Raw genomic sequence first — 16,439 nt, 5'->3', positions numbered from 1 at the left:
AGGTTACTCTGTCTTTTTGTGTTAGTGTGTACATGAATGCTGTATCATTTTCTCTTCACAATGTTCTGGTGCCTTCATTCAGTGTATTGCACCTTAACTGTACCTATTTGCATTTCTGCATGAACATTGCCTTACAATTTGGTATTTATCAATGATTTTCCAAGGGACTCAAAATCATGTATTTGTGTGTTTGGAGATGATGCAAAACTAGGTAAAGTAAAAAAAGTTAAATCACAGGATTTGGATAAGTTAGAAGACATGGCAGGCAACTGACTGTTTATATCCAAACGGGCAATTGTAAAAAATATACATTTTACAGCTAGTAAAATATGTAATTCATACTTTAAACAGGTTGAGTTAAAGATGTCCAGAAGGATTTGTGAATAATTATAGAATACAAATTTTCATTTGGCAGAGGCAAATACCAGTTAGAAAATTTTATGAAAAAGGGAATCATTTTTTCTCTTGAAAATGTGATGGTAAGAGCCCAACTTGAATTCCAAACTCAAGTTTAGACCCTTATCATGAATGATATCATGGAATTGGAACATGTGCAATGGGATGCTACAGAATAAAAAAGGATTTAATTTAAAAAAAAAAATTTAAAGATGCACTTATTAACATAGGATGAGGCTTTTGTCAAATGGAGTACAATATGATACAATTATCTAAGAGTATAAAAAGGGAGGAAAGGATTCTTTACAATAAGAGCAAAGATATACAATTCGTATCTTAAAGATGATTGTCTTTTCCAATTAGTAAACATGTTTAAAAAGGTCTAGACTTTTATTTTGTGGCTTGTTTGTTTTTTGTTTTTTTAAAGGTAGATATTAGGGGCTACCATAGTTAACATGTGAATTAGTAATGGCTTGTTGTTCCAAGGAGGATTCTGACAGCACTTGAAATTAAGAGAATTTGTTAATATTTTTTTTTGAGGGGGTTTCATTTGGATCAATAGCAGGGGCCAGGCATGCATTACAGATTGATTTTTAAATTACTTTATTGGTGTGATGTGATCATCATACATACTCCTTTTTAATTTAAATATAAAATATTCAGGATAACCGCTGATATGGCCATCAATTCAGTATAGTTGCACTTTTTACCTGCTGGTCATGCTGTGTACATGTTATTGTAATACCTCATTTTTGTAGCTCTCAAGAAGTGGAGTTTGAAACTCTGCTATAAAAATCCATGTCAGTAAGGTACCTGGATTTTTTTGCATTAGTAACACAAATCTGTCAAAGGTATGTCTGTCTGATTCCCCAGAGATTGGGGAGGGCTTCCTGTACTGTGTGCTGGTCAAGGATATGTTCCTGCAGGTCACCACAAACCTATATAAATATATACAAATATGTGTGAATGCTTATTGAAAACGGGTAAACATGATATTTTCAATCACTATGCCACATTAGCTGAATATACTCCGTAAAACTAAAGTCATAGTCCACTTCTGAAAATATTTTTTCAAAAAAATCAAAATGATGGAGCAGATTATTGGACTAAATATTGATGTTGAAGTGATTGTGGTGATGGTCAGTCGTGCTTTAACAATGGTTTTGTCAAAGTGACCTAGAACAGAAAATATTAGGTTAGACAACCTTTAGCACTTTACATGCTATATAGAATACATCCTCCTTGATGCTTTGCCAGCATTATCCCTGTAAGAGAATTATGGGATATCTAGAGTGCCAAAGGTGTCCTACCTGACATACAAAGTCCTGTTTAATTACAACTTCGCCATTATTGGTATTCATTAGAACGCGGTTTATTTTTGTGTACCCCAATTACCTGTCTAATAAAATATTTAGTATACAATGTCTGGTACTAGGATGCCTGATGGCTAAGGTGTTAATTTGGGATTTTTGGCTACAATAATCAGGAGCTGCATTACATTATAGGTTAGAATGTGTATGAAGTAAAATACTTAACGTCTTCAGAGGGGGAGCTTTAGCAAAGTGTTCTGAAAAATAATTCAAAGTATTACAAATGAGACAATCGCCGCAGAACCAGAAGGGACATTCCACTGGTGACTGCTTTGATAAATTTCCCCATAGTTTGGTTTACAGTATTGTTTTATACATTTTACTGTGAAAACCATGCTACTTAAAGGGGCTGCAAGGACCGACCATAGAGTTTGAAATCATGCCCACGTGTTTTAGCTGGCATTTAAAGGAACACACTGGTGTCAGGAATACAAATGTGCATTTCTGGCACTGTAGTGTTAAACACATTTTAGATGCCCCTTTGCCTGAGTTAAAGGCATAAAACTTAGTGTTATTCCAGCACTGCTCGGGTCTGGCTCCTTCTTGGCTGAGATCGTCAAATCTGATCATTTCACCCAATCCAAAGCTTTGGGAGACTATTATGCATGCGCCAATCAGCATTTTCTAGAGATGCATTGAATTATCTCTGCACCTCCATGCATAGTGTGGAGATGCTGAATGTCAGTGCTGCACATTGACCCAGGAAGCATCTCTAGTGGCTGTCAGTAGTGGTGTTCCTAGGACAAATGTAAACAGTGAGTGTTTACATTAAAAGGCGTGTAAGGACAGGCTGCAGACACCAGAACTACTACATTAATCTGTAGTTGTTCTGGTGACTATAGTGTCCTTTTAAGTCATGACTAGGAAACGGAAAACTAGAATAAATTAATAGCAGTCCCAGCCTGTTGACAAAAAAACGGAGTGTAAAAATTAAATTAAAACCATTTATTTATATAAATATATATTCTCATTCTCTCTCTCTCCCTCCCCAAACACTTATCAAGACAAAACATCATTTTTTTAAATAAACACGTGAAAGTGCGAGAGGGCATATAGCTTCCAGCATGCAAGATCTATTAAAGTCATTAATAAGGCAGAACATTTACCGATCAAACCTGGGCACATTATTATGGTTCTATCTATACCAACATGCAAACATTCTTAGCATTGAGGTAAAAAACAAACATGACAAGGGTTTTTTTTGTATTTAGTGCCCTAGACACACTTAAAGGTACACTATAGTCACCTGAACAACTTAAGCTTAATGAAGCAGTTTTGATGTATAGAACATGCCCCTGCAGCCTCACTGCTCAATCCTCTGCCATTTAGGAGTTAAATCCCTTTGTTTATGAACCCTAGTCATATCCCTTTGTTTATGAACTTTTTTTTTTCCCTCTTCATGCAGGCTCTGTCAATCATAGCCAGGGGAGGTGTGGCTAGGGCTGCATAAACAGAAACAAAGTGATGTAACTCCTAAATGACAGTGAAATTGCAGGGGGATGATCTATACCAGGCATAGGCAACCTTCGGCACTACCGATGTGTTGGACTACACCTCCCATGATGCTTTGCCAGCATTATGGGTGTAAGAGCATTATGGGGGATGTAGTCCACAACATCTGGAGTGCCGGAGGTTGTATCCTGATCTATACACTAAAACTGCTTTATTTAGCTAAAGTAATTTAGGTGACTATAGTGTTCCTTTTAATTTCTTTAGCGTGTCCAGGGAATAAATCAAGAATGGCTCCCTACACAGGAGTTCATTGTTCCTATCACCTCTTCTGGGGTGGATAGGAACATGGTTAATACCCATAAACCTGAGTGACGAGATGGGTGACATGCCATTAGTCTCACCACGGATGGTGTCTGGATCCAATGTGGCATTGCGGTTTGAAGATCTGTGATTGCAAAATCTCTCACAGATCATTTCTAGTCTTGCCAATAGATACATGGTCACATGATTTTATAAAAAAATTTATTCAGTTTGACATGAAATACAATATTTTATGTGACACGATTTACCAGAATAATTGATGATTAAAAAAATATATCTTTCCCCTGGGGTCATATTGTATATCCCAGGCACCTAAAACATCTGAGAAATAAATTGATCTGTATGAACAAGGGAACAAAGAATACCTCAGTGTTACATAAACACATTGAATGTGACGGCAGATAAGAACCATTCGGCCCATCTAGTCTGCCCAGTTTTCGAAATACTTTCATTAGTCCCTGGCCTTATCTTATAGTTAGGATAGCCTTATGCCTATCCCACACATGCTTAAACTCCTTTACTGTGTTAACCTCTACCACTTCAGCTGGAAGGCTATTCCATGCATCCACTACCCTCTCAGTAAAGTAATACTTCCTGATATTATTTTTAAACCTTTGTCCCTCTAATTTTAGACTATGTCCTCTTGTTGTGGTAGTTTTTCTTCTTTTTAATATAGTCTCCTCCTTTACTGTGTTGATTCCCTTTATGTATTTAAATGTTTCTATCATATCCCCCCTGTCTCGTCTTTCCTCCAAGCTATACATGTTAAGATCCTTTAACCTTTCCTGGTAAGTTTTATCCTGCAATCCATGAACCAGTTTAGTAGCCCTTCTCTGAATTCTCTCTAAAGTATCAATATCCTTCTGGAGATACGGTCTGCAGTACTGCGTATAATACTCCAAGTGTGATCTCACCAGTGTTCTGTACAATGGCATGAGCACCTCCCTCTTCTATCCCTATACAACTCAACCTTCTGAAGTTAGAAGCTCCAAGTTGTGATATTTTAATTAAGAAACTCTCCGATGATTTAGAGAAGTTCCGGAATTGCCTAAACCAATTCAAAAGACAAAAACTTAATAAGTGGACAGTGACCACGCAGACTGCCATGTTTACTGTTAACTCATGGCGGATAATTCACAGCAACGTCCTTTGTATCAGCGACTAAGCTGGAGGATCCGTAAACATATTGGGAGGTTGAGTGTGCGTGATGCCTACTTACATTATCAGCGTTTATTTTGAGAACATTTTCAACAATGCTTTATAATAATACACTGGTGATATTTACCAATGCGTAACTGATATATATAATATTGACAGACATAAGGGGTGAAGAAGATGCCGCAAACTTGGACTTCCGTTCTAGGAGGAAGGAATACAGGTGGGCTGTGCGAAGTCTAATTAAGTATCTCATGTTGAGGTAATTGATCTAACATGACAAATCTTTTGTCTAATTTGATTATTTTGGTCTAACCGTTTGGATTTTGAATTTGCAACAATGGTTATCGTGTTTTCTTGTGTGTGCTAACCAGTGGCGAAATTACAATTGGTGCAGCCGCACACTATGGGGCCAATCGGGTGACCTATGCACTTAAACCCACCCAGCAGGTATGTGTCAGCAGGGGCCTGGTCAGACGCTGTAGCACTTTTACAGCACAAGTGGTCCCCTTTAAGATGGGAAGAAGGAGTAAAGAATGAGTGGTAGAGCTTCTAAGCAAAGCCTCTAAAAATACATCTGATACGCAAGTAGCAAAAAAAAGCTGAAAATTAGCTGTAGTAACACTCTTCTTATGCAGATAGGATCAACTTGATTGTCCACTTTTGTTTCTTATGTTTTGGGCCATCACACCTTAAATGAAGGGAACTCCGCATATTTTTATTCCATTAACCTAGCATGGATTATCTTTTTATGACAAATCTCCATACCTGCCTAACTTTTTAAATCAAAAGACCTATTATCTCGCTAAGTTTTCTTCTCAATATATCCTTTTGTGCTATAGGAACATATTACCTTCTGCCTGAAAGAAAGTAGTCTTTGGACTCATACCAAATATAATTGGAAAAGTCCTGACTGAGTTCTTATTAAAGCAAAAGAGAGAGAAGTGAAGGAAGGGGAGGGGAAGGAAGGAAATGGAGTCTATCTACTCCCGGTTACCCACTGAATCTCTAACTACTGGTGGTAAAACATATAAAACGACAAAAATTACTATTCTCTTTTTTTTTTTTTTCCTCTCCCCCTTCTTCCCTTTTGTACTCGCTCATTACCTTGTTACTACATGGAAACCAAAAAATGTGACTCCAAATAAGGAAGCGAAAACAAGAAGGAAAGGAAAACCGAACAGAACAATGAAAAACGCCTTTCTAATTTTTTTTTCACCGCGAGATAAAATGGAGAAAAGAACCAGCCAGCATGAAGCACTAAGATCTGGAGATGACGAACATACTAAATTACACCCAGGAAAAGAGCGCGAGAGAGAGTCGCCGCCGGATACCTCAATAAAAGAATTAAAATACATTGAGATACTTTCTTAACGCATGTTTAGAAAACCAAATTGATAAGATCAAGCAGGAAATCCAGGCTACATCAGAAGATGTTAAAGAAGAAATGGCTAAATGGGAGAAGGATCTTAGTACATGCAGCAACCAACAAAAACTAATCCTGGTAAAACGATTTGAACATAAAATAACTTACAGTAGTGATGGTGCGCAACAACAAAAAAATCGTATTCACTATGGACATCTTATAGAGAGTGAAAGTAACCCTGTGTACATGAATTGAGGTGTTTATAGAGTGCAAATATTATAAATAATTGAAACACAAACAGTGGTTGTGGTAAAACAAGGCACAATCTGTAGGTATACTTGCAAACATGGAAATCACTCTGACACCTATTAAGGAGACAAAAACAGAAAGAGAGCTCCTAGTGCAGCATAGTAATTTACTTATAAATATATAGAATAAAGCAAACAGAGGTGCCCTTAAGGTATTACACTCACAAGATTGGAGTGGTAAAAGCACCACTCGTTGCTATAGCAGTCAGGGAGGATCAGCCCCTAGAGTGCGTGGGATCCGTGGAAAAGAAGCTTGCAATCCGGATCTCAAGTAAGTATACTTTATTAATAGCAATTAAAAACAGCAAAACTTGTTGTGGAGGTAGTTAGTTCGCTCACCAGCCTCAGGAAACCGCAAAGAAAGTTCCATATACTCATGCAATGTAAAAAAATCTTCCGGCTGCTGTCCTGGTTGCTGTTGCCGACTGTCTCCAAATCACTTCCTGATTCTGGGTCCGTAATGTCGACTGTCTCCAAATCACTTCCATTCTACGGACCCAGGACCAGGTAGTGATTTGGAGGAATTAAGGAATAATGATGTCAAATACTCCTGGACGTTTCCAGTGGGACTTAGAGTAATCTACTAAGACAAGACAGAGACATTTAAAGTTCCAAAAAATTTGCAAAAGTGGCTTACAGCTAACGAAATACGTTAATAGAAAAAATGCCTCAATGGTTTCCAGTTTTCGTATACTGTTTCTTTAACCCCCTAAGGACACATGACATGTGTGACATGTCATGATTCCCTTTTATTTCAGAAGTTTGGTCCTTAAAGGGTTAAACAGTGTCCTTTATTCTCTATTCATTTTTATTTTTTTATAATTTAGTTTTTGCTTTTTGTTTTTATTATATTCATTTTTTCTTTCTGCACTTAAGATATAAGCTTGTTGATAGCAGCATGCTATGTATGTATATATATATATATATATATATGTTTAGATCACTTGAGGATATAAATAATATCTTCATTTTCTGAATATAATACTATTTTATTGGTATCTAATTGTATTAAACAGAAGACTTATGCTAGGCACTAAAATCACTCTACTAAGGAGGTTAAAAGACACACATTTAAAGATACACTAATTTAAAGTTCAAAAAATATATAGACCACTTATCGAGGGAGTTCACTTTTAAGGAATGGAATGTTAGTTACCTTGTGCTCTTGTATAATATGGTATTTAAATACACATATCAAATGATATTATATGGTCATTTATATATTTTTCTCTCTTTTTTTCTTTTCTTTTTTGCACTTAGGATATAAGTTAGTTCATAGCAAAATGCTTTATATTAGCCAAAGCAAAATAATAATGAAAACCTAGCTGGAGTTCTCAATATGTTTAATTATATTATGTCAACAGGTAATATTCCACATGAAATGCTAAAAGCCCATATTGTACCTATTCCTAAGCAAAATAAGAATCCAGAACAGTTGGAAAATTATAGGCTCATTTCACTATTAAACACTGATATTAAACTATATTTAGCAATAATTGCAGCAAGACTAAGCAATATCAAACCCACAATTATACATCGGGTTCAAACAGGATTCGTGTTAAGCAGGTCTCAGTGTATAATATTAGGATATTAGTGGACATTGTGGATTTGACCTATAAAAAAAAAAAAGCCCTGGCCCGGTCATTAGATGCTGAAAAGGCCTTTGACAGGGTCAGGTGGGACTTCCTAGATGCAGCTTTAGAAGCTTTTGGTATACATGGAGATATCATAGGATCCATAATAGCCTTATATACTTCCCCGACAGTTAAGGTGGTTGGTAGCGGGTTCTCTTTTGAGTGGTTCCAATTGAAAAATGGGACCAGACAGGGATGCCCACTCTCACCACTTTTATATTTAATTGCTATAGAACCTTTAGCTGTATCAATAAGAGCCAATGATCAAATCAAAGGACTGCAAGTTATAGATGATTGTGTTAAGCTAAGTATGTATGCAGATGATGTAGTACTCACACTTATTGACACGATGAACTCTATGAGAGAATTGATACCTTTGATGGAGGAATTCTCAATACTTTCTGGTTCTAAACTAAATTTTGAAAACTCAGTCACACTGCTGCTCAATTTGCCTCAGGATGTCGTTGAAGGCCTGACGCAAGTTTTTGTTTATTGTGTCAGGGAATCATTTAGTTGTCTGTGGGTGGAGATCGCCTGTGATCCCATTAAAATAATGGAACTCGACTTCTTACCATTGCTAAAAGAAACCTGTAGAAAAATGAAGGAATGGAGGAATATTGAGATTTTATTGTGGGGGAGAATTAATACGGTGAGAGATCATATGTTCTCCCCAAGTGGATTTACTTGTTTTGTATGGTACCTATGGCTTGCCCAGACAGCTGGACGACTCTTGCACAGTACCTAATTAATAAGTTTATATGGGCGGGGAAACGCCCATGAATTAATGCTTACCGTTTAGCTTTAGAGGTTAAATAAGGAGGCCTAGGGGTACCCCTTCTAAAAGAATACCAAAAAGCCTGCAACTTAGCACATGTCTTTATCACTCAAAGAGAAAATGCCAAAGAACAATACTGTATAAAATCGAACAGTCCCTAATTCAGACGGAGCAGCATCATTTGGATCTAAATGTTTTTTGCAAATAAAGAATAAACAGAGAAGCCCTGCAATAGGGAAATCTGGAAGTATGATCTTAAAAAATATCATGAAATATTGGGAGAAATGTAAAAAAGAACTATCAATTCAAAATAAAGTAATAACTTGTCTTCAATAACCTATTTATCCTATAATATAGACGATTTAAACATACAAATTGGATCAAATGTGGTATTTCAAAAATAAGTGATTTAATGAATAATAACAACTTGAAGGACTTTAACTTGTTGTGTGCTGAATGTAAGTTAGATAACAAAGAAGTTTTTAACTATCTTAGAATAAAAGGTTTCTTGAGTAATTATTTAGCAGTTGGAAAATCAAATACACTAATCTTATTGGAAAAGCTATTGGAAAAAGCTACTCCAACAAAGATAGTAGCTGGCTGTCTAGAACTGGTTAATAGTGATCCAGATATACCTATTGAGCCCATACAGGAGAAATGGGGTACAGTTTTAAATATTCAAATTAGCTGCGAGGAAAGGAGGTATTCCTGGAGCGTGGTATTTGAAAACGTTCGTAGTCTCAATCTATTGGAATGCCACTACAAGCTTTTAAACGTGTGGTATTTGGTCCCACGTAGATTGTCTAAATTCTTTCCAAATCAGGAAGACAGATGTTGGAGATGTGGGGACCAATTAGGTGAATCTCTACATATCTGGTGAGAGTGCCACCCTATTCAGCTGTTTTGGAATATGATTAGGAGTAAAATTCAAGCACCTATCTGTAACTCCTTTCATTATGGTCCTGACCTATTTCTACTACAGCTTAACGTTAAGCATACTTTTGGTAATTATATTCCCTTGGTTACTCACATATTATCTGCAAAAATTATGATAGCCAGATATTGGAAATCATCTATCACCCAGATTTGTGCATTTGTTAAAGAAAAGCTCAAATCTCAACTAAGAATGGAAAGCGGTATTATAAAGGTTCCACATGACGTGTTGTCCTTATGGTTAAGTTTAATAGAGAACCTGTAAAAGGTGATTATGGTTTGGGTGCAGTGATGTCCCGAACGGTTCACAGGCGAATAGTTCCTGGCGAACATAGCGTGTTCGCGTTCGCCACAGACGGCGAACATATGCGATATTCGTTCCGCCCCCTATTCGTCATCATTGAGTAAACTTTGACCCTGTACCTCACGGTCAGCAGACCCTCGCTCCCAGACCCTCCCACCTCCTAGACAGCATACAATTTAGATTAATTCTGAAGCTGCATTCATTTATTTATTTTTGTATTATTATTTTATTTTTATTTATTTTTTTGTGTTTATTATACATTATCCTCCATAACCAGTAACATGTGTTTATTATACATTATCCCCCATAGCCAGTAACCTCTGTTTATTATACATTATCCCCCCATAGCCAGTAACCTGTGTTTATAACCAGTAACCTGTGTTTATTATACATTATCCCCCCATAGCCAGTAACCTGTGTTTATTATACATTATCCCCCCATAGCCAGTAACCTGTGCTTATTATACATTATCCCCCCCATAGCCAGTAGCCTGTGTTTATTATACATTATCCCCCACAACCAGTAACCTGTGTTTATTATACATTATCCCCCCATAGCCAGTAACCTGTGTTTATTATACATTATCCCCCCATAGCCAGTAACCTGTGCTTATTATACATTATCTCCCCCATAGCCAGTAACCTGTGTTTATTATACATTATCCCCCACAACCAGTAACCTGTGTTTATTATACATTATCCCCCCATAGCCAGTAACCTGTGTTTATTATACATTATCCCCCCATAGCCAGTAACCTGTGCTTATTATACATTATCCCCCCCATAGCCAGTAGCCTGTGTTTATTATACATTATCCCCCCACAACCAGTAACCTGTGTTTATTATACATTATCCCCTCATAGCCAGTAACCTGTTTATTATACATTATCCCCCCCATAGCCAGTAACCTGTGCTTATTATACATTATCACCCCCATAGCCAGTAACCTGTGTTTATTATACATTATCCCCCCACAACCAGTAACCTGTGTTTATTATACATTATCCCCCCACAACTAGTAACCTGTGCTTATTATACATTATCCCCCCACAACCAGTAACCTGTGTTTATTATACATTATCCCCCCCACAACCAGTAACCTGTGTTTATTATACATTATCCCCCCCACAACCAGTAACCTGTGTTTATTATACATTATCCCCCCATAGCCAGTAACCTGTGTTTATTATACATTATCCCCCCATAGCCAGTAACCTGTGTTTATTATACATTATCCCCCATAGCCAGTAACCTGTGTTTATTATACATTATCCTCCCATAGCCAGTAACCTGTGCTTATTATACATTATCCCCCCCATAGCCAGTAACCTGTGTTTATTATACATTATCCCTCCTGCATTTCCAGGCTTTTCGGGACTTTTGTTGCAGCCGCTTGGTAGATAACTCCCTAATTCCCATGGTAATAGGGAGTTATCTACCAAAAGGCTGAAAGACCTAAATTGGTAAAAAAAAATTACTTAGTATTAGTAAATTGTAAATTATTAGTAAAAGTAAAAATTACTTAGTATTAGTAAATTGTGCCCCTACTCGCAATACCGCGAGTAGGGGCATGTCTATTAAACAGTGAGCAGTCTGTGGCGGGTGGGGGCCCTAAAGTAAAAAAAAGGGGGGGAGGTCCTATTGTCCTCCCCACCGGCCCCCACCCCTGAGCGGCGGTGGGGGCCCTAAATAAAAATTGGTGGGGGGGAACCTAATGTCCTCCCCCCTGGCCCTTAACAAGAATAAGGGGGGGGGGGGGCACACTTAATGTCCTCCCCCCTGGCCCCCACCCCTGAGCGACGGGTGGGGGCCCTAAATACAAATGGGGGGAACCTAATGTCCTCCCCCCTGGCCCCCACCCCTGAGCGGTGGGTGGGGGCCCTAAACAAGAATAAGAGGGGGACCTAATATCCTCGCCCCTGGCCTCCACCCCTGAGCGGTGGGTGGGGGCACTAAACAAAAATAAGGGGGGGGGGACCTATTGTCCTCCCCCCTGGCCCCCACCCCTGAGCGGCGGGTGGGGGCCCTAAATACAAATGGGGGGGAACCTAATCTCCTCCCCCCTGGCCCCCACCCCTGAGCGGCTTGTGGGGGCCCTAAATACAAATGGGGGGACCTATTGTCCTCCCCCCTGGCCCCCACCCCTGAGCGGTGGGTGGGGGCCCTAAACAAGAATAAGGGGGGGGACCTAATGTCCTCCCCCCTGGCCCCCACCCCTGAGCGGTGGGTGGGGGCCCTAAATGAAAATTTAACCCCCCTTCCCCCAGGTGACTAGGGGTCCCCAAACCCCTAGTCACCCCCTCCCCCCAAAAAATAAACTCCTACCTACCCCCCTCACCCTAAAAATAATGAGGGGGACCATATAACTAAGTACCTTTTAAAAAAAAATACACTTACCATTCGATGTTTTCTTTCTTCTAAAATCTTCTTTTTTCAGCCCCAAAAAATGCCAAATAAAAATCCATAATAACCGATGCAAAAAAAAAAAAAAAACAAGCGCAAAAAAAAAATCCATCTTCACCCGGCGAGAGCTCCGCGCAGACTGAACTCTGCAGGGCGGGGGAAGGCTTATAAAGCCTTGCCCCGCCCTGCAATTAGGCTCAGAGCACTCTGATTGGTGGGTTTAAGCCATCCAATCAGAATGCTCTGACAGGTAAATGAAGAGACTGACAGGTAAGTCTCTACATTTACCTGTCACAGCACTCTGATTGGTTGGTTTGAAATCCACCAATCAGAGTGTTATGAGTCAAATTACACAGCGTGGGAAAGTTCCACAGAACTTTCCCACGCTGTGTAAAATGACACAGAGCACTCTGATTGTGGATTTCAAACCAACCAATCAGAGTGCTGTGACAGGTAAATATAGAGACTTACCTGTCAGTCTCTTCATTTACCTGTCAGAGCATTCTGATTGGATGGCTTAAACCCACCAGAGTGCTCTGAGCCTAATTGCAAGGCGGGGCAAGGCTTTATAAGCCTTCCTCCGCCCTGCAGAGCTCAGTCTGCGCGCAGCCCTCGCCGGGTGAAGATGGATTATTATTTTTTTGCGCTGGTTTTTTATTTTTTTATTGCGTCGGTTATTATTGATTTTTATTTGGCCTTTTTTGGGGCTAAAAAAATAAGATTTTAGAAGAAAGAAAACATCGAATGGTAAGTGTATTTTTATTTTTAAAGGTACTTAGTTAAATGGTCCCCCTTATTATTTTTAGGGTGAGGGGGTAGGTAGGAGTTTTTTTTTGGGGGGTGGGGGTGACTAGGGGTTTGGGGACCCCTAGTCACCTGGGAGGAGGGGGGTTAAATATGTATTTAGGGCCACCCACCCTTATTTTTGTTTAGGGCCCCCACCCATCACTCAGGGGTGGGAGCCAGGGGGGAGGACATTAGGTCCCCCCCAATTTGTGTTTATGCCCCCACCCACCGCTCAGGGGTGGAGGCCAGGGGGGAGGACATTAGGTAATGTTACTTTCCATGGGAGTTTTGCCATGGATCCCCCTCCGGCATGCCACAGTCCAGGTGTTAGTCCCCTTGAAACAACTTTTCCATCACTATTGTGGCCAGAAAGAGTCCCTGTGGTTTTTAAAATTCGCCTGCCTATTGAAGTCTATGGCGGTTCGCCCGTTCGCGAACATTTGCGGAAGTTCGCGTTCGCCGTTCGTAAACGGAAAATTTCATGTTCGCGACATCATTATTTGGGTGGTTTTTACCCTCCTTGGTATTTATTTAATTTTTTTTTAACTCCGAATGAAGGGTACATCTAGGACTCTGTATCATGTCCAGGACTCCCCCCTGGTGGCTCTCCCAACTTATACAAGAGACATTTTGAAAATAATTATGGCCGTTTTGTTTTGTCTTGTCTGCGTATGTTTAAGCAACTTTGTCCTTTGATTCTTACCTTCAGAGTATATAGATTAGGAGCGCGGGGTTTACAATCTGCTTGTTAGGAATTTATTTTATACATTTTGATACGTTCTTTATGAAATGCTCCGAAGATGAACTTAGAATTGTATGTTGCGTTTTTGTTTATATGAAAACTAATAAAGAATCAATATGAAAAAGAAAAAAAAAAGACTGTTCCTCCTAAAATAAAATTTTTCTGTTCTGTGGTCCAGAGAATCGTGTTTCACAATCTTATCAGCAGAGTCTTTACACTGTGTACGTGCTACAAGGTTAACTCATTTACATAATTTGCCTGATAATTAAATAAAATATACTCTATTAAGAATTTTTTTTTTTTCTTCAGATCAGCACAACCAATAGCTTTATTTTATGTTTATTTTGGTTTTGCTAAAATCCTCTTTAATAATTATAAAAAGATTTATGAACAAAATAAATATTTATATATACAAAAACAAAATAGTATATACTTCTTATGTGCATCCAATAAGGTTGTTGGTATCATTGTCTAAGTCATCTGAGATCAAATATTAAACTGGATAAAATCTTATAAATTTAGGAGTGAATATTGAGCTGGGTTTTGCTGAACTTTGAGAGAAACATTCCAAGTGGTGATGGTACCAGAAGTAGCCTGATGCCCACCCATTGTCCACCCATTGTAAGAACCATGTTTGAGTGTTCTGACCTCTCATCTGGGGTTCACAGAGGTGCTACACCCTTCTTCCACTATTATGCCAGACAGCCTGAAGTTCTTAAGGAGAAACTTCCTTTAGCCCTCCTGAACTAAGCTTTGCAATACAGTGCATGGCTTAGCTCATTGGTTGACAGTGATCAAAATGTGTTTATTTATTCTACCTTTGTCACTATATTATTATTTTTAATATAACAATGTTATTATTATTATGGCCATTTATATAGCGCCGTCAGATTCCGTAGCGCTTTACAATATTATGAGAGGGGTGATTTAACTATAAATAGGACAACTGCAAGAAAACTTACAGGAACGATAGGTTGAAGAGGACCCTGCTCAAACGTGCTTACATTCTATAGGAAATGGAGTATAAAACACATTAGGACCACTTACACCTGTTGTTTACCACTGTAATTTTATGTACATGCAGTTTTCCATTATTATTTTCAGTGAATGTATTCCACTTATATTTCATGTAGATATTAAAATTTTAAATATAAAATATATTATACTATTATAATACTGCGTATTATGGGAAGTATGTCCACTCAACTCAGTGGTGCTAATAGAAGTTCCTGCTTAGGATATCATGCTCGCTGGCGTTAGTAGTGTAGAAGGGTAGCGGTGCCTGGTCAACTCCAGGTAAGAAGTCAAAGTGTTCAAAAACTGGTTCACTCCTTACAATGGGGGAGGGAAGGGGGCATCATGGCACCATAACCATGCCTGTAGTTGATGAAATGTTCCTTAAAAAGTCTGCCATTCTCACGCTGTATTTAATCACTGAGAAAGGAATTTAATTCACATGAGTATAAGTTATTTTAATCATTTTTATTTATAAAATGAATGAAAAACCTGATTTTTATTTTTTTTACATTTTACATTCTATATTTCAGAATGAAGGTAAATCTATTTGATGTAACATTGCCCATTGTAATCTTTCCTTCTCCAAAACCCCAGACACTAAGACTGGAGGTGACGCACGGGCTGGCCGCCATTTTAACGGAGACCACAAACCCCTCACTGACTGCAGCCCTCCTGGGGCTCCAACAACATGGCAGCGGGGCCATGCGTCACGACTTCCGGCTCCGTCACTTCCGGCGTGCTAGGAAATCTGTCGGCGCGGGGGAGAGCCTGTCATCTCTGTGCGCCGCGCACGTTTCACAGCCAGTATTCGCCGCCTTCTCGCCCGCTGTTATTGTGGAGCAACATGGCTGCCTTCCTGAGCAGCTTCTCCCCGCCAGCAGAGGGGGTCCGGCGGCTGCAGCCAGGGACTGAGGCCATAGTGGGCGGCAAGGGCTTGGGCCCCGGGACCCTGTACATAGCGGAGAGGTAATATCACCCCTCTATCATGGGGGGCCTTATGGCAATACAGGGAGCATGCTGGGTAATGTGTCATATTACTGGCATTAATAGAGCGCCAACAGATACCGCAGCGCTGTACATAGCGGAGAGGTAATATCACCCCTCTATCATGGGGGGCCCCATGGCAATACAGGGGGCATGCTGGGTAATGTGTCATATTACTGGCATTAATATAGCGCCAACAGATACCGCAGCGCTGTACATAGCGGAGAGGTAATATCACCCCTCTATCATGGGGGGCCCCATGGCAATACAGGGAGCATGCTGGGTAATGTGTCATATTACTGGCATTAATATAGCGCCAACAGATACCGCAGCGCTGTACATAGCGGAGAGGTAATATCACCCCTCTATCATGGGGGGCCCCATGGCAATACAGGGAGCATGCTGGGTAATGTCATATTACTGGCATTAATAGAGCGCCAACAGATACCGCAGCGCTGTACATAGCGGAGAGGTAATATCACCCCTCTATCAT

At 39.4% G+C, this 16,439-nt stretch overlaps 1 protein-coding gene across 1 annotated transcript in view; it reads left to right on the top strand.

Moving 5' to 3' along the window:
• The first annotated feature begins 15,707 nt into the window (after positions 1 to 15,707).
• Positions 15,708 to 16,439, top strand: part of CLNS1A (chloride nucleotide-sensitive channel 1A) — a 15,355-nt gene continuing 14,623 nt past the window's right edge. Inside the window, exon 1 of the mRNA XM_063430960.1 lies at positions 15,708 to 15,928. Within this exon, the coding sequence (XP_063287030.1) occupies positions 15,807 to 15,928 (122 nt within the window). The 5' untranslated portion in view covers positions 15,708 to 15,806. The remainder of the gene's footprint in view (positions 15,929 to 16,439) is intronic.

Source organism: Pelobates fuscus, chromosome 1 (genome assembly GCF_036172605.1).
Source record: "Pelobates fuscus isolate aPelFus1 chromosome 1, aPelFus1.pri, whole genome shotgun sequence".
NCBI lineage: Eukaryota > Metazoa > Chordata > Amphibia > Anura > Pelobatidae > Pelobates > Pelobates fuscus.
Note: the sequence above shows the minus strand (reverse complement) of the source record. Positions and strands in the feature narration are given on the sequence as shown.